The sequence below is a fragment of the Carlito syrichta genome, unplaced genomic scaffold (genome assembly GCF_000164805.1).
Source record: "Carlito syrichta isolate Samal-C Ts95f unplaced genomic scaffold, Tarsius_syrichta-2.0.1 Scaffold303646, whole genome shotgun sequence".
NCBI lineage: Eukaryota > Metazoa > Chordata > Mammalia > Primates > Tarsiidae > Carlito > Carlito syrichta.
Genome location: NW_007247742.1, coordinates 110,558 through 130,316, shown reverse-complemented (window position 1 = coordinate 130,316; position 19,759 = coordinate 110,558). Strand labels below are relative to the sequence as shown.

General features: G+C 39.0%; 1 protein-coding gene across 1 annotated transcript in view; it reads left to right on the top strand.

Annotated features, from left to right (window-relative positions):
* The window catches only part of USP37 (ubiquitin specific peptidase 37), a 111,030-nt gene that overhangs the window by 28,469 nt on the left and 62,802 nt on the right, over window positions 1-19,759 (top strand). Inside the window, exons 8-9 of the mRNA XM_008058847.1 lie at window positions 9,210-9,307; window positions 14,682-14,766. Of these exons, the coding sequence (XP_008057038.1) occupies window positions 9,210-9,307; window positions 14,682-14,766 (183 nt within the window). The remainder of the gene's footprint in view (window positions 1-9,209; window positions 9,308-14,681; window positions 14,767-19,759) is intronic.

Below are 19,759 nucleotides of genomic sequence, written 5' to 3'. Positions count from 1 at the left end.
ATTGCAGGCTGAGCCACTGAGCCCGGCTCGGAAGATTTTTTTTAAAGGTAAAACAAGCTTTTATAGGCTTGAGAACTAATTGGGGCTGATATTTTTGTATTTGTTTTTTTAATATGCTTTTGCATTTTTGAATAATTTTAGATTTACAGAAAAGTTACAAAGATAATATAGAATGTTTCTGTAAGCCCCTCACCCAGTTTTCCCTAATATTAATATCAAAGATTTTTTTTTTAACAAAACTGCCTCTCTAGTTAATTCTTATCATTGCCTCAGTTTGAGAATCAGAAACAGCTGGATATTTTTGATCCCACACAGCCTCAAATTACCAGACAATTTTGATTCTAGACTGTTGGCACAGAGAGCTGTGTTTCTTTACATCCCTGAATGCAGACTGACTAGTTCTACCCTGAATTTATCAGTCTCAAATAGGACCTTGTTGAAAGCAATAAGAAGCCGTGATACAGACCAGTGTCCTTAATTGTCTTAATCTTTTCCTTTAGAGCTATATGTTCAGTGAGTATGAGGTCTGCCTTCCTATAACTGTTTTTATTAATTATTTTGCTAAGGCATAACAGTGATCAACCTTTTACTCAGCCAGTGCTACGTATTTTAGGTTTGTCATGATAGCACCCCACTTTTAGTAATAAAATTTGTGTATTCAAGGTCCATTGTAGGAAATAAAATCCTCTCTAGCCAGTTTATACACAATGAGCCTTAAATGGCTAATGGAATCATTTAGAAAACTGAAAAGATAGGCTCTAAGTTAAGTTTTCAGGAATGATTTTGAGAGCTATGCCCCAGACCAGGTTACCAAGAATGCTCCTGACTGTTCTGTGATGCAGTTATCAGCCAAATTGGAACCTGTCATGAAAGCTATCATCTCTAGAACCATGCTACTAACTGCCAAGATTGGAAATTATGTACAAAAAAACCAAGATTATGTGTAGCAGAATAGTGAGGCCTCTGCCTCACTTATAGTTTTCAGAACTTACATGTAATTACCTTATTTTAAATCTCATCCAGAACACTATGAAATGTAGGATTTTTTTTTTAAAGCATACTTGTTTCTGTACAACAGGCAAGTGCACCAGAAGGAAGTTATAGTGGACTGTTGCATGACTAAGCTTTTAGAAGTCCCAGTTGTTCCGTCTAAAATTCCATTTGGGCTAGTACTTTTTACACTATCACATTTAGATTTATTGAGGTTTGGTTTTCCTGGAAGCAAACCCTAGATGAACATACGAGGAGGGACCCTGAAAAAACCGGAATTATCTTTTTGGAGAGTGGGCCCCATATGGTACATCCTTCCCCCACTAGGTATGTGTTCTAGGAACCCATCAACATCAGTGTACTAGCTAGTGTTACTGTGAGAGACTGCACTGAGCTTCAGTGAATTTTTTTTTTTTGAAATTCTGTCTTTTTTTGTGTGTGTGAGAAAGCAGGATTTATTGAGAGGACAAAAGAGCTCCCACAGTGGGAGGGGACCCGAAGGGTTTTCCTGGAAATTCTTTCAACACATTTGCCTATTTCGTGATAGGTGACTTAAACCAACAACTTGCCTACACTGCACTGAGTGTTCAGCAGGGTTTTTTTTTGTTTTTTGTTTTTTACCAAAAATAGCATGAACTCCACACCTCACCCTCCCTATTCACCTGATCTTGCCCCTAGTGACTTTTTTTATTTCCCTGGATGAAAAAAAATCCCCAAGGGGAACTTTTTTTATTTCCCTGGATGAAAAAAAGTCCCCAAGGGGAACATTTTGCCTATGTGGAAGAGCTGAAACAAAAAATGACAGAAGCACTAAAAGGCCTCAAAATTGACAAGTTTAAAAACTCTTTTGAGCAGTGGAAAAAGTGTCTCAATATGTGTATTGCATCAAACAGAGTATTTTGAAGGTGACTGAAGTTTAAACATGTTTATTTAATAAATAAATTCTGAAGTTTTTTGCCCCCCCCCATATTTGTGCAAGTGTTGTCCTAATTTGAGACAAGGAGACTGGGATTTCATATTCCCATACTGGATAATTTTGGGTTACCCACTTCCCTTGGGGGCAGGGCAGGGGCGTTTGGTTCTGTCCAGGTGAGCAAAATGTTTGAAGTACCTCAAATGAAGTCCTCAGAAGAACTGTAGGTGTAGTCTGCTGAAACATTGAACACAGACTGGGAGTACGTGAAGGATAAAAAGGGATCTTAGGGACTCTGATGGAGCATCACAATTGTTCACTACAAGAGATGGAAAGACAGTATTATAATTCCCCTCATCCCCCAACTTGTACCATTTAGATCAACTCATATCTTGTATTGTTTGTTCCATCTTGTCACTGATTCTTTGCATTAATGCTTCTCCACTCTGGGATGGAGTCTTTAAAAAGGAGACTTCGTGGGAGAGCCACAGTGAGTGCATAGCTGCACATGGCTTTGAGGGGTATAACTGATATTGTTATCTCCTTCTAACATCCATTCTAGATTTCCTGCATCCTCTGCTAATGCTCCTGCTAGTCTTGATAGCTTACCTGGTGGCATGACTGAGATCTTCATCTCTGAGTCTGTCGTCACCATGTGCTTGTCAGGCAGTAGTTGCTGTAATTGCCCACTACAATTACATGAGAACCATGCTGCCACTGAGCCTGAGAGCACTAAGAGGTACCCTAGTGAATGAATCCCCTTTATTGCAAACATATTCTTCACGTCCCTCATTATATAGCAGCAACTCTTCCTCCTTATAATAATCAAAGTGTAATTTACTTCTGCCAGTATGGTAATTCCTTTTTCTGCCTATTGGTCTGCCTACATGAGGAGCTCAGAATAACTAGGTAGTAGCCAAATTGTTCTCTTACTGTGCCCCTTGGTTAAAAACCAGGACCCATAAAATCTAAACTGAAGTGACAGGACATACAAATCTCCCGGTGAGATATTGAAAATAATGGTAAGTGGGACCACTCATACTTCTCTATAAATGTAACATTCTGTTGGTATTTTGAAGGGTATCCTTTTCCTAATGAGATCATCTCTAAGCTGCAGTTTTAAAGAGTATTTCAGCACTTCATGCCAGCAGCTTTGAGTTAATACCATATGTGGTAGGAACAATGGCTCTTCTGGTCTTATGCCCTTGTACCTCCTGTTCTGCAAAGTGGAATTCTTGTTCCAAGATAATATGTGACTTTCCATGTTAGTGAATGAGATACTTTTATGAACCCTTGGATAGTAATGCTGGCCAAAGCACTGTGGACAGGAAAGGTAAATATATACAGTAGTCCTCCTTATCTGTGATTTTATTTTCTGTGGTTTCCATTAACCATGGTCAACATTGGTCCAAAAATTATTACTTGGAAATTTTCAGAAATAAACAATTCATACTTTTTTTTGCTGTTGCTTTTTCTTTTTGAGACAGGGTCTTGGTGTAACCCAGACTGGAGTGCAGTGGCATGATCATAGCTCACTGCAGTCTCGAACTCCTGGTCTCAAGTAATCCTCCTGCCTCAGTCTCCCAAGTAGCTGAAACTACAGGCATACCTGGCTAATTTCTTTTAATTTTTGTAGAGATGGCGTCTTGCTATGTTGACCAGGCTGGTCCGGAACTCCTGGCCTCAAGTGATCCTCCCACCTTGGCCTACTAAAGATCTGGGATTATAGGCTTAAGTCACTTCACCTGCTCCCAGTTTGTAAATTTTAAATTGTGTGCATGATGAAATCTTGAGCTTTTTCACTGTGTCTGGCTTGGGATGTGAATCATCCCTTTGTCTAGTGTCTCCACACTGTATGTGCTATCCGCCTATTAGTTATTTAGTAGCTAGCCATCTTAGTTATCAGATCAACTGTGGAAGTATTGCAGTTCTGTGTTCAAATAATTTATTTTACTTAATAATTATTACCCAAAGCCCAAGAATAGTGTGACTGCAATTCATGTATTCCAAGAGAAGCTGTGTAGTGCTTTCGTTAAGTGAAAAGATAAAAACTCTTGACTTAATAAGGAAAGAAAAAAAGTTGTATGCTGAGGGTGCTAAGATCTACAGTAAGAACAAATTGTCTATTCATGAAATTGTGAAGAAGGAAAAAGAAATCTGTTAGGTTTTTGTTTGTTCGTTTGTTTTTTGAGTTGGAGTCTCATGCTGTTGCCCACACTGGAGTGCAGTGGCACACTCATTGCCACTACAGCCTCAACCTGCTGGGCTTAGGCAATCCTTCTGCTTCAGCCTTCCAAGTAGCTGGAACTACAGACATGCACCACTACACCCGGCTAATTTTTTGATTTATTGTATGGATGAGATCTCCCTATATTGCCCAGGTGGGTCTTGAACCTCTGGGCTCAGGCATTCCTCTCACCTCTGCCTCCCAAAGTGCCGGGATTACAGGCATGAGCCACTGCGCCTGGCCAAATCTGTGCTAGTTTTGATGTCAGATCTCAAACTGCAAAAGTTGTGGTCATAGTGCAGGATAAATGCTTAGTTAAAATGGAAAAGGCATTAAATCTGTGGATGGACGACATGAACAGAAACGTGTTCAAACTAATGGCAGTTGAAAATTTGGTACTGCTCACAGTTTCAGGCATCCTTTGTGGGTTTTGAAATATCTACTCTGAGGATATGGGGGTGACTACTATACCTTGAATATGTGTCAATCCCAGTAAACATTAGTTGTTATCTTTTCTAGGGTGGAAGGAATCTGATATATCGATTTGCTACCACATGATTGATTGGTTTCCTCAAGGGATGCTGTTGGATCAGGGCTTAGCATCAGTCTTTGCTGCTCACCAGTTGGCCATGCAGAAGCAACAGTAGATAAATCTTGGTGAAGGGGAGCCCATTCTATAGCTTCTATCTCTGCCATCATGACTGTTTTATTATTCATGGGCCCTTTGCAGAAGTATTCGAATAGCTAAGTACAGAGATTGGTTGACATCACTGGACAAATTATCCTGCTGTTTGTTTAGTGTCTCTTCAGTGTTGTTCTCTGGTGAGAATTAACCTGTGAAACATCTTCATCTTTTGTACACAATCCTATAAGTCTGTCCTTATAGTGCACCTCTTCCATAAATAATTTCGCTTTGATTTTACAGGCTTCCCTTCTAGACCCCTGACCATTCATTCAAATCATTTGTCACCACCCAGCAATGCATCACCCACTTCTCTCTTCACACATAAAGTGGACTATGTGAGGTATACCTCTCAAACCTCTGCACAGTGGAGGATTTCCCTTTACCACTGCCTTTTTTTTTTTTTTTCTTTTTTTGAGTCAGAGTCTCACGCTGTTGCTCAGGCTGGAGTGCAGTGGCACACTCATGGCCCCTGCAGCCTCTACCTGCTGGGCTCAGGCAATCCTTCCACCTCAGCTTTCCAAGTAACTGGAACTGCAGTTGTACGCCACTATGGCTGGCTAATTTTTCTTGATTTATTGTAGACAAGGTCTTGCCAAGTTGCCCAGGCTGGTCTCGAATCCCTGAACTCAGGCAATCCTCTTGCCTCCGCCTCCCAAAGTGCTGGGATTATATGCATGAGCCACTGTGCCCAGCCACCACTGTCTTTCAAGACAGTCCCTTAGTGGGGCTATAGCACAGCAATAGTTCATTTTCAGTTTGTACCAGTGTACCAACTGAATCAGGTCCATGTTTATTCCTCTTGTTTTACCTTGTCATAGGGAGTGCCCGTATGGCCTATTCTTGTTATCCATTTCTGTTTACTTGGGCCCAATCCCAGTATACCTGATTCTCTTTTATCATGAATTGCTGTTATACTCTCCTGATCTTATGATGGTTAGCTCTGATTGCATGGACCCTTGATGACCAGTCATCAGATGCTCAATCTCTTCCAGGGTCTAGTAATATGCCAAGAGTAATATGCCATACTTTACAGATGAGGTATAATTTTCTGCTGCAGGCAGCATGATCTTGCTCTACAAAACTAAAGTTCTGGGCTGCAACTCTCCTGTGTGTGGGCGACTCTACACACTCACTGTCTTTGTCCTTTAAATTGGTAAGTGGTTAGTTGAGCCTGTCTTCTGTCTTGAATTGGTCAATACTCATAACAACCAACCAGTTTCTTAGTCTTTTTTTTTCTTGGAATTAGGGTTTCACTCTGTTGCCTAGACTGGAGTGAAGTAGCACGATCATGGCTCGCTGTAGCCTCAAACCCCTAGACTGAAATGATCTTCCCACCTCAGCATCTTGAGTAGCTAGAACTACAGGCACATGCCACCATGCCTAGCTAATTTTTGCTGTTTAATTTTTTTTGTAGAGGAGGTCTCACTGTGTTGCACATGCTGGTCTTGAACTTGGGTACAAGTGATCCTCCTGCCTTGGCCTTCCAAAGTGCTGGGATTACAGGCATGAGCCACCATGCCCAGCCTCTGTGGTCTTCATGATTATTTACCCCATATCGCTTGTAGCAGTTGTCTGTTGCTATATACAAACCACTCTAAAATTTAGCAACTTGAAATAGTAACTATTATTGCTTATGAGTTTATGGTTACCTGGGTGGTTCTTACTTGGGCTCAGCTTGACTGATTGTGCCTGGATTTTCTGATTTTGTTCATGCATCTGTGGTCAGTAGATGGGCTTGCTAGGGATTGGCTGGACTAGCATGGCCTTACTCATATGACTGCCTGTTAAATTGATGAGGGTGATTGGACCATATGTCTTTCACTGTTAGCAGACCAGCATAGAATTATTCATATAGTAGTGACAAAGTTCCAGGAGAATGAATGAAAATCTTTAGGTTTAGGATCATAACAGACATACTGTTACTTCTGACACATTGTTTTCAGAAAAGGAAATCACAGAACCAGCCCATTAAGGAATGGAGCAGTAGATTGCACTTATTGATATGAGACTTGGCTATGGGGAGAAGAATAATTTGGGACATTTTTAAACAATTTTTTTGAGGTACAATTTGCATTCTGTGAAATTGAACTGTTTTGGCCAGGCGCTGTGGCTCACACCTATAATCCCAGCACTCTGGGAGGTGGTGGCCAGAGGATTGCCTGAATGAAGGGATTTGAGACCAGCCTAGGCAGCTTGGTGAGACCACATCTCTACAGTTAAATAAAAAAATTAGTTGGGTATCATGGTGCACGCCTGTAGTTCCAGCTACTTGGAAGACTGAGGAGGAAGGATCACCTGAGCCCAGCAAGTCAAGGTTTCAGTAACATGCCACTGCATTACAGCCTGGGTGACAGAGTGAAACTCTGACTCAAAAAAAAATGTTCACCTGTTTTAAGTCTGTAATTAAATGATTTTGTATATTTATTGAGTTGTGTTGCATCATCATAATCTAGTTGCAGAACTTTCCCATCACACCAATAAAAGATCCATTACGTAATCATTCAGCCACATTTCTAAAATAGAGATACTGCCTGAACTGTATCCTCTTCTACTTAGTTCATCCTAATTCAACCCAAACTAAAATCTTAGCCATTGTAACACTATAGGTACTAGAGGTATTACTGTCACCAATATAATTTTTGTTGCCACTGTCAAATTCCAGAATCCTATCCTTAGAGGGTGCTTCTTAGGTCTACTTTTAGTATCAGCTGTTGTAGATTATGTTCCCCAGAAGTAGAGTCTCAAATGCAGATTAGTGTGCAAGTGAATTAATAAGGAAATGCTCCCAGGGAAGACCATGAAGGGAGTGAGAAAAGCAAGATAGTGAAGGGCAGAAAACAGAGCATAAGTGTGCTCTCAAAACTCATGCAAGGTGATGAAGGTTAGGCTTTATCCTGATCCTATGGAAGAAATCTATTTTGTGTCTTCCACCGTAAAGTTGTTCTAATCCAAGGCAAGGGAGCTGGACTTCTATACTCTAGCACCTGGCCTTACTCGTGACTTTGACATTGCAGGCATAGTATATCTAGTAACTTGATGGCAATCCTGTGAAGAAGAGCACTAGGTACTAGCTGTCAGAAACACACCTAAGTTGGTATGAGGGATGGAAGAGAGAATATCTGGGTGGCGCACCTACATTGTTTACTATAGGCTTATTTCATGATGGTTCCCCTAAATTAGCACTTTTAATCTGAACATGAATATTTATTTGGATGGTTTGTCTACTTATGGATTTTAAGTATTTGAGAATGTTACAGGGGAGAAGTGGGACTTGTTTAAGAAATTTTAACTTTGTATTCATGAACTTAAAATACTTTAATCAATAGAAATTGAGATGATGTTATATAGAATATAAGAATATTTTGATTTTTACTTGTTTTACTTTTTAAACCTATAAACAACCAAACTCAAACAGTATATTTATTTATTTTTGGAGTCAGGATCTCACTCTGTCACCTAGGCTGGAGTACAGTGACATGATCATGGCTCACTGCGGCCTCGAGCTCCTGGGCTCAAGTAATCCTCCCTCCTCAGTCTTCCTAGTAGCTGGGGCTACAGGCGTGTGCCGCCTTGCTCAGCTAATTTTTTAGTTATTTTTTGTACAGACAAGATCACACTATGTTGCTTAGGGTGGTCTTGAAATCTTGGGCTCACGTGATCCTACCGCCTCAGCCTCCCAAAGTGGTGGTATTACAGGTATGAGCCACCACACTTGACCCAGCTTTTTTTTTTTTTTTTTTTTGAGTTCAGAGTCTTTGTTGTCCAGACTGGAGTGCAGTGGCACGATCATGGCTACCGCAATCTCGACCTGCTGGGTTCAGGCAATCCTTCTGCCTCAGCCTCCTGAGTAGCTGGGACTACAGGCACGTGCCATCACACCTGGCTAATTGTTTTTTGGTATATTGTAGAGATAAGATCTCACCATGTTGCTCAGGCTGGTCACAAACTCCAGGGCTCAGGCATTCTCACCTTGGCCTTCCTAAGTGCTGGGATTAAATGCATGAGTAATCCCATTCAGCACAGTTTACTTTTTAATTGATTCTTTTGGTCTTAGTAGCTGAATCATTTCATTTGGTCTTCCTTTTAGCCAAGAAAATCTATATAATCTTGTTGTCTCTGATTTGACTTTTGTATAAAGAAAATGCTCCTTTGTTTTTGCTTGGTTATCAGTCATGGATTGGATTGTCTCTTGACTTGGTAATGAAAAATTATTTTTATAATTCTCATTTGTTTATATCATTGACCTTTTGAGTCTTTAACAATCTTGTACTTTAACTTTCAGGTATATCAATGAATTTGACATGACATGTAAATATTTTAGTGACAGCTATTTAAAATTAGGAACAATGTCTTTATACACCTATGCTATGTTTACTTAAAATTATTAACTGTAGGAACAACAAGGCTATGACAGATCCCTCAAGAAAGTATTTAACCAGCAGTAGAGAAAAGCAGCTGAGTTTGAAACAGTCAGAAGAGAATCGGACATCAGGTAAGTGGTCTTATCATAAATAAGGTACTCATTTATTACATGATGTATTAGAATAGAAATAACCTAAACCTAAATCTGGATATATATATCTCTATGCTGTTCAGGAATACTATATAATCATACTAGTTATTGGGTACCAATTTGTACCTAGGTAGTTAGCTAAAATATCTTAAGATATTAGAAATACAAGCAAATTTGTATTCTTTTCTTTTTTTCTATTTGATTACCTAGAAGTAAGCTCTTTTTTTGTCAGCGTGCCTTGATCGTAGAATGAATCAAAACAGTAAAGTGGCTGAAATGAAAGTTTATTATTGTTGCTACATATTAGAAGCTTCAGAAGATCTTGAAATTGTTGCCTAAAGCAGTTGTTTAAGCTTACCTAGTACCCTGTTTTTGCTAAAACTAAAAATTAGACTTTTCATGAATTTTTGTTAGATGTTTCCCACACTTATATATTGATCTCATTCTCTGAAATCCTTAGAAAATCAGATATCTGATATTGATTTGAGTATTATGTCAACTTTACATTGAAATAAACTGGCTGGGCATGGTGACTCATGCCTATTCCCAGCTCTTTGGGAGGCCAAGGCAGGAGGATTGCATGAGCCCAGGAATTCAAGACCAGCCTGGACAACATAGCAAGACCTCATCTCTACACAAAATTAAAAGAAAAAATTAGACGGGCATGGTGGCACTTTCCTTTAGTCCCAGCTACTCAGGAGTCTGAGGCAGGAGAATTGCCTGAGCCCAGGAATTTGAGGCTGCAGTGAACTGTGATCATGCCAGTGTACTCCAGCCTGAGTGACAGAGTGAGACCCTGACTCAAAAAAAATTTTTTTTTGAAATAAGCTAAAATATGCCATCATTTTGATAAATTATAGTTTAAGAGAATCCAGTTGATCAAGAATCTAAGAATGTTCTTTTAGTGGTTTAGCAATGTGACATTGACTCCTACAAAAGTATCTCTAATATAAGTCTTATCTCTGAGATAATAATACTTAGAAGATATAAACTCCATTTGTTGGTTTCAAGCTTTTATATTCAGCCTGTAGTTAGAAAACATAAAACTTAAAGATATAATAAGCCTGGCTGGGCACAGTAGCTCATGCCTGTAATCCCAACACTTTGGAAGGCTGAGATGGAAAGATTGCTTGAGCCCAAGAGTTCGAGACTAACCTGGGTAACATAGTAAGATCTTGACTCTTCAAAAAAATCAAAAAGTATCTAAGCATAGTGGTGCGCTCCAGTAGTTCCAGCTACTTAGGAGGCTGAGGCCAGGAGGTCCAGACTGTGGTGAGCCCTGATTGTATCACTGCAGACTAGCCTGGGCTACAGAGTAAGACTCCGACTCACAAAATATATATATGTAATAAACCTTAATAGTGTTGAATTTAAGATGCATCTTACAAAAGTTAATGTGGAAGAGAGGAGAAAAGAAAGTGGGTGGCCGAGTGTAAGAAGATTCATGGAACAAAATGTAGAAGTTTTAAGTGTTTTAAAGTTATAGACTTAATCAGTATAAAAATAAGCCAAGTGTGGTAGTGCACGCCTGTAGTTCCAGCTATTTGAAAGGCTGAGATGGAAGGATCGCCTGAGCCCAACAGATCCAGGCTGTGGTGACTGTGAACATGTCATGCACTCCAGCCTGGGCAACAGAGTGAGACTCCAACTCAAAAAAAAAACGAAAGTAACACAACTAATCATTGGTTAGAGAGAGAACAAGAGTAAGGGTAATGTAAGTGAGAAACTTTTTTTATATAGTAAGGAGTCAACTGATACTGTTTAAAATGAATAAATCAAGAAATAGTAGAAACATTAGCTATTGAGGAAATCAGAAAACCTAAGTTTAAAAACAATCGTAGGGAATTAGAAGCAAAACTTGTAGAGCTTTGGGTCAGGGAACTATTGCTTTTCTATGTGCTTTTCCATAGTATTTGACATTTAAACTGATACTTTTTAAAATGAATAAATCAAGAAATAGTAGAAACATTAGCTATTGAGGAAATCAGAAAACCCAAGTTTTAAAAAATCATTAGGAATTAGAAACACAGCTTGTGGAGCTTTGGGTCAGGGAATTATTACTTTTCTACTATGTATTTTTCCACAGTATTTGACATTTTAACATGCATATCTTGTAGATATTGCAGGTTCAGTTCCAGACCACCTAAATAAAGCTTTTTTTCCCCTTAACGATTTATCTGTAGCATGTGATGCTATTTGGTAGCATTTTATCCACAGAAGTTCTTTCAAAATTGGAGTTAATCCTCTCAAACCTTAGGCCTGGTATAGTGACTCATGCCTGTAACCCCAGCACTGTGGGAGGCCAAGGTAGGAGAATCACTTGAGGCCAAGAGTTGAGATCAACCTGGGCAATATAGTGAGACCCTCATCTCTACAAAAAATGAAAAAAATTAACTGGGAATGGTGGAACACACCTTTAGTCCCAGCTACTCAGGAGACTGAGTTGAGAGGATTACTTGAGCCTAGGAGTTCAAGGCTATTGTTTTCTCAACTACATTTGCGTAATATTGTCAATCTTTTGTTGTCATTTCAACACTATTCACAGTTTTTTCACCAGGAGGAGATTCTATCTAAAGAAACTACTTTCTGGCCAGGCATGGTGGCTCAAGCCTGTAATCCCAGCACTTTGGGAGGCCGAGGTGAGAGGATTACCTGAGCCCATGGGTTTGAGACCAGCCTGGGCAACTTGGTGAGACCTCATCTCTACAATAAAAATCAAAAAAATTAACCAGGCGTGGTAGTGCACGCCTGTAGTTCCGGCTACTTGAAAGGCTGAGGCAGAAGGATCGCTGAACCCAGCAGGTCAACTCTAGGTAGCCGTGAGAACGCCACTGTACTCCAGCCTGGGTGACAGTGAGACTCCAACTCCAAAAAAAAGAAAGAAACCACTTTCTTTGCTCATCCATAGGAATCACCTCCTCATACATTAAGGTTTTATCTTGAGACTGCAGCTATTCAATCACATCTGCTTGCTCTAATTCTAGTTTTCTTGCTATTTCTGCCACATCGGTAATTGCTCTCTTCACTGAAGTCTTGAACCCCTCAAAGTCATCTGTGAAGAGTAGAATCAGCTTTTTGTAAACTGTTAAGGTTGTAAACTGTTTTTATAAACTATTTTGTCCTGCTCCCATGAATCACACATGTTCTTAATGACATCTAGAATAGTGAATCTCTTCCAGAAGATTTTCAACTTACTTTGCCCAGATCCATCAGAGGAATCACTGTCTTAGCCTTGTGAAATGTATATCTTAAATAGTAAGGCTTGAAAGTTGCAGTGACTCCCTGATTCATGAGCTGCAAAATGGATATTGTGTTAGTAGACATGAAAAACAGCATTAATTTCCTTGTACATCTTCATCAGGGCTCTTGGGTGACTAGATGCTTTGTCATTGAGCAGTAGTGTTGGTGAAAATAATCTAAGCAACATGTCAGTAATGGCCTTGAAATATTCAGTAACCCATGCTTTAAACAGAGGTGCTATTATCCAGGCTTTGTTTTTCCGTTTCTAAAGCACAGACAAGTAGTTTTAGCATAAGTCTTAAGGGTCCTAGAATTTTCAGCGTGGTAAATGAGCATTGGCTGGCTTGATCGTCCAGTTGCCAGCTGTATTAACCCCTAACAAGAGAGTCAACCTGTCATTTGAAAGCTAGACATTGTCTTCTCTCTAACTATAAAAGTTCTAGATGTAATCTTCTTCCAATATAAGGCTGATTCATCTACATTAAAAATCTGTTAATTAGCATAGCCACCTCCTCAGTGATCTTAGCTAGATCTTCTAGATAACTTACTGCAGCTTCTACATCAGTACTTGCTGCTTCGCCTTGTACTGTTTGTTTTGTCTCACTCTGTCGCCCAGGCCAGTACAGCCTCGACCTGCTGGGCTCAGGCAGTCCTTCCGCCTCAGCCTTCCAAGTAGCCGGAACTACAGACGCACGCCACCACATCCGGCTAATTTTTGTGATTTATTGTAGAGATGAGGTCTCACCAATTTGCCCAGGCTGGTCTTGAACCCCTGGGCTCAGGCAGTCCTCTCGCCTCGGCCTCTCAAAGTGCTGGGATTACAGGCTGAGCCACCGCGCCCGGCATGTATTGTTTTTACGTTATCAAGATGGTCTTTTGCCTTAAACCTTGTGTATCAGCCTCTGCTAGCTTCAAACTTTTCTTCAGCTTCTTCATCTCTCTCTGCCTTCATAGAATTGAAGAGAGTTAGTTTGTTCCTCTAGATTAGGCTTTGGCTTTTTTTTGTTTTTTTGAGAAAGCCTGATTTATTGAAAGAATAGAAAAGCTCCCAAGTGGGAGGGGACCTGAGAGGGTTGCCCAGGCTTTGGCTTTTAAGGGAGTGATGTGGCTGGTTTAATCCACATCAACAATTAGGCTGTTTCTCTTTGTTATCATTCATGTATTCACTGGAGTAGCACTTTAAATTTCCTTCAAGAACTTTTCCTATGCATTCACAAATTGGCTCTTTGATGCAAAAAGCCTTGCTTTCAGTCTATCTCATCTTTATTTTTTTACTTATTTTTTGAGACAGGATATTCCTCTGTTGCCCAGGCTGAAGTGCAGTGGTACAGTCATAGCTCACTGCAGCCTCCATCCCCTGGGTTTAAGCAATCCTCTTGCCTCAGCCTCCTATGGCTATAGGCATGCACTGGCATGCCCAGCTAATTTTTTAATTTTTTGTAGAGTTTGGGTCTCCCTATGTTGTTCAGACTTTATCTTGGCTTTTGATATGCCTTCCTCACTAGGCTTAATAATTCCTAGTTTTTTTTTTTATTTAAAGTGAAAGATGTGTCACACTTCCTTTCACATAAACACTTGGAGGTCATTGTAGGGTTATTAATTATCCTAATCTCAATATTTTTGTATCTCAGGGAATAGCAAGAGATGGAAGAATGACCATTCAAAACAGAACATACAGCACTTATTAATTAAGTTTGCCATCTTATGGGTGCAGTTTATGGTGCCCCAAAACAATTACAGTAGTAATGCCAAAGATCACTTGATCACCGTAAGAGGTGTAATAATAATGAAAAAGTTTGAAATACTGTGAAAATTACTAAAATGTGACACAGAGACATGAAGTGAACATATACTATTGGAAAAATGGTTGACTTGCTTGATGCAGGGTTGCCACAACTTTCAGTTTATAAATAGTAATAATAATAACAACAATGAAATATCTGTGAAACACAGTAAAACAAAACTCAATAAAATGAGGCATGCCTATATTACTTTGATGAAAAGAATAGGAAAAAAGTTAAATATATACATACCCAATGTGTAATTTTATTATTAAATGAACTTGAATGGTTGATTTAAGAATTAAATTTTTCCTTTGTTTATTTTTTTAAAGGGCTTTTACCTTTGCAGTCATCATCCTTTTATGGTAGCAGAGCTGGATCCAAGGACTACTCTTCCGGTGGCACTAACCTAGACAGGTATGCAATGGTTACTTGACTTGTGAAAAATTTGAGGAACTTTCTTTTCCTGAATGTTGAATGATGGGATAGGCTATGCATTATCCTTTAAGTGATTACCCAAATTTAAAATACAAAATTGATGAGAAACATGGAATCATAACATATTTGCTATAAAGTACTCTAGAAATGGGCTGAGTGCAATGGCTTCTAGTGCTTTGGGAGACTGAGGTAGAAGGATCACTTGAATCCAGGAGTTCAAGACCATGCTGGGCAACATAGCAAGACGCCTTCCCTACAGAAAAAACGTTTTAAAAATTAGCCAGGCGTGGTGGCACATTTGTGGTCCTACCTACTCAGGAGGCTAAGGTAGGAGGATCCCTTGAGCCTAGAGTTTGAGATTCCAGGCAGCTCTGTGCTACTGCATTCCAGCCTGGGTCTAGGAAGATTTGTACTGATGCTACAAATTGTAACTGGCAATATTATCAGATTCTAGATTACCATTTTTTCTGTCATCCCAAGTGGTGATAATATTAAAATCTCTCCTGAGGCATTTTTATATTGCCTTTGTTACCTGTGTATTTGTTAAGCTACTTTTCAAAAATTAGGGAATTTTCTTTAACAAACAAAAGCTGTGTCATATCAGTGAGTATCTTTTATTGTAAATGGCTAGTTGGAAATGTAATTGCTGATTCTATAAACGTAGCAAATTTTATTGGATAAAATATATAAGACAACTGATAAACACTTGTTGAGAAGGTTTGATCATGGAATGTAGTACGGACGGATGATGGCTTTAAATGTAAAAAGGGACGATAATGGTAGTCTATAACCTATGATATATAATGACCTATTAAGTCATATTTTGTTTTTTATTACAATTCAAGGTGATAAAAATATCTCGGTTATTTGTATAAAATGGTTAAGGTGAATGAAGTAAATAATTTTATAGTATATATTTAGGTATATTCAACCTTGGGTGGTATCTCTCAGGGCAAGAGGATTGCCTGAGTCCAGGGGTTCGAGACCAGCCTGAACAACTTGCCAAGACATCATCGCTACAATAAGTCAAAAAATTAGCTAGGCGGCATGCCTTGTAGTGTAGTACCAGCTACTTGGAAGGCTGAGGCGGAAGGATCGCCTGAGCCCAGCAGGTCGAGGCTGCAGTAGCCGTGATTATGCGACAGAGTAAGACTCCCATTCAAAAAAAAAAAAAAAAACCAGCCAGGCTATGTGGCTCAGTCTGTAATCTCGCCTCTTGGGAGGCTGAGGTGAATGGATTGCCTGAGCCCGCGGGTTCAAGACCCGCCCGGGCAAGCGAGACCTCATCTCTACAGTAAATCAAAAAATTAGCCAGGTGTGGTAGCACACGCCTGTAGTTCCAGCTACATGGAAGGCTGAGGCGGAAGGATCGCCAGAGCCCAGCAGATGGAGGCTGCGGTAGCTGGGAGCGGCCACTGCACTCCAGTCTGGGTGACAGAGTGAGACTCCGACTCAAAAAAAAAAAAGCCATGACCATGAAATGCAGCACAGAGAGGAGATGGTAAATGTAAATGAAATGAAGATACTGTTGGGCTTCCCCATGTACCCCCCATGTCTTAGTAGTATTCTGGAAGAAAAGATTAAGGAAAATAAAGGCAAGGAAATTGTCAAAGAAATAATAAATGAAAATGATGAAACTCCTTACAATGAAAAGCCTCAAAAAATTCCAAACAGCAAATACTTTTTTTAAAAAACCACATTGTAAAATTTTAGACGCTTCCAGAAAAAAAGTGTATCCTCTATAAAAAATGTAGAAGCTACCAGAAAGAAAATATATCCTCTATAAAAGAGAAACAATCGGGTTAACACTAGCAACAATTGGCATAGGAAACAGATAGATGTTATTAATAGATTAATAACATAAAAAATTCTATATTCAGCAAAACTATATTTCAAGAATATAGACAAAGAATGCTATATGTGGACAAAGACAGAATTTATTCAGCAAGAAAAACAGTGAACAAGGAAGGAGGGTTAAGAAAAATCAATTGTACAAAGAATTTAAAAATCCAAACATTTTTAACTTTTTTTTTTTGTATAGCTAATAAATGCATGTGGTAGAAAATTCAAATATATCAGGTATGCACAGTGAAAAGTAAATCTCCCTTTCTAATCAAACTCCTAGTTTTCATTTCCCCTTTTCAGAGGCAACCACTATTACTAATATCCGTCCAGCATTACTTCATATATGTCAATAGCATTTTGACAGTTTTTATCAACTGTGGATGTGGTAGTATTAAAAGCAAGTAATTCATAAAATATTAGACAATAAGAAGAAATACAGGTGTGAGGAAGAGTACAAGGAAATTAAAACATTTTAAGGTCCTTTTATTTGAGAGGAAACTGCAGTTAAGTTAAATAGACATATTAGAAAGTTAAAGATGACTTCCACTTCTGGCAAAGATAGAGTAACACAAACTAGATTTACTTTCCTTCTTGTATCAGCTAAGAACTTAGACAAAACATATGAAGCCGTGGCTCTCAAGACATTGAATATCAGGTAGTGAAGGACAGTGATCCTTGAGAGATAGGAAACAAATGAAATGAGCCCAATGTCTGCCCCAGCTCACTTTCTAGCAAAAGTTCCCACATTGTAGCACAAGGAGGGGGAACCAAGCAGAGCTGTCTAATCTTCCTGAGTTGAGGGAATGGAATTAGGAGTTCAGGGAAGCCAAATAGTTAGAATTCACACAGCAGAGTACCAGAAAGGAAAGTCTTTGAAAAACCAGAGTCTTTCTGCAGTATTAATTGAGTACTGATCAGCACATGTAGTTGAGGAAAGTAGCCATGCTCAGGAAAAGAACCACCCAGAAGGATCTAAGAAAATAATACTTGGGTTCACATGGACCAGGATGGTCTCTGTTCCTAATATCAGCAGTTTATATTCTAATAAAGGTTGTTATTTGTTAGAAAAAACTATTCCTTGACTAACTGCTGTTCTGATTCCACATAACCTTAAAAGCAGGACCCAAAAAGATCAAAGTGTTTCCAGGTAACTTAACCACATTCCAGAACAAAATTCAAGAATGTTTTTAGAAATCAAAAAATATCTAGCATCTGACGAGGTCAAAATTTACAATGTCTGGCATCTGAGAAAATAGGAAGATATAATTCAACAAGAAGAAGAATCAGTACACACCCAGAAATGACATAGATGATAGAATTAATGACAAGAATATTAAGACAATTACTAAAATTATATTCTGTATATTCAAGAAGATGGAGAGAAGATTGAGTATATTGAGTAGAGACATGGAAGATATATTTTGGGGAGTTTTTTGTTTTTAATAGATTAGAAATACATAGAGAGGAAGATATGTTTTTTGAAAATTAAAATTCTGGAGATCAAAACTACAATGTGATTTGAAAAATACACTGTGAGATTAACAGCAGATTAGATATTGCAAGACAAAAGATTAGCGGACATAGCAGTAGAAACTATTCAATGTGTAACAGAAAAAAAGCCTACAATAGCAGATTATTCGCAACTTTAGATGGCCAAATATACATTTAACTGGAGTCCTGCATTAGAGATAAGAGAAAAGATAAGAGAGAAAAAATATTTGAGGCTTATGCAACCACGCCTGGCTAATTTTTTGATTTACGGTAGAGATGAGGTCTCGTCATGTTGCCCAAGCTGGTCTCAAGCCCACAGACGCAGGCAATTCTCTCGCCTTGGCCTCCCAAGTACTGGGGTTATAGGCGTGAGTCACTGCGCCCAGCCTTCTACAAAAAGTTTTTTAAAAATTTGTCTGGTGTGGTGGTGCATGTCTGTGGTTCCAGCTACTTGGAAGACTGTGGTGGAAGGATCACCTGAACCCAGCAAGTCGACTCTGTGGTGGCCATGAGTGTATCACTACACTCCAGCTGGGGCAACAGTGAGATTCCGACTCAAAAAAAGTAGAGTGTTTTCTCTAATGATCACAGAAAAGGAATTCAGAGAATTTGAAACCTGAAAAAGACTCAGTGCTCCATGCTGGCTTTGAATATGAAGGGGGCTATATGCCAAGGAATGCAGGTGACCTCTAGAAAGAGTAGCCAGCAAAGAAACCAGATCCCAGTTTTCCAAGCACAGGGAACTGAATTTTGCCAACTATTGTAATGAGATTGACAGTGAATTCTTTCCCAGAGCCTCCAGATAAGATCTCATCCCAGCTGATTATCTTATCCCAGATAAGATCTCATCACACCTTGATTTCAGCCTGTGGAACCCTAAGTAAAGATTACACTTGAGCCTGTCTAGGCTCCCGGCCTATTTTTTGTGAGATAAGAAATAGATATTATAAGCTACCAGTAAACTGTGGTAATTTGTTATGTAGCTATAGAACTAGTAGTATTTATTTTGGTACCTAGAAGTGGGGTATGGTTATAAAAAATACCTAGAACTGTGGAAATAGCTTTGGCACTGAGTAATAATCAGAGACCTGGAAGACATTTGAGGAGAATTTTGAGGGGCATGATTTAGAAAACCTAAATGGACTTGGATGGCATGTTAATAGAAATATGGACATTGAGAACACTGCCAGTGAATGCTCAAAGTGAGGCATGTGTTGTTGGAAACTGGAGGAAGGGTGTCATTTAGTGGCAGAAAGCATAAGGAGCATTGTCTTCTACACCAAAGATAAGGATGGCAGTAGATTTCTCTTTGTAAACAGTACAAGCTAGTAGAGAGTGAAAATATTTTTCAGAACCAAAGTAAAATAAACACTTTTTTAGTCATAGAAAAGATATAAGAATTTATCACCAAAAAACCAGTACTATAAGAAATGTTAAAAGAAGTCCTTAAAATAGAAGGGGAATGATACCAGATGGAAACCTCTATCTGTGTAACAGAATGAACACCAGAAATGGTAACACGGGTAAATATAAAGATGTTTTTTCTAATTACTTAAATATCTTTAAAAGATAACTGACCATCTAAAGTAAAAATATGAAAACATAGAAGTAAAATGTATGACAAAAATAGCACCAG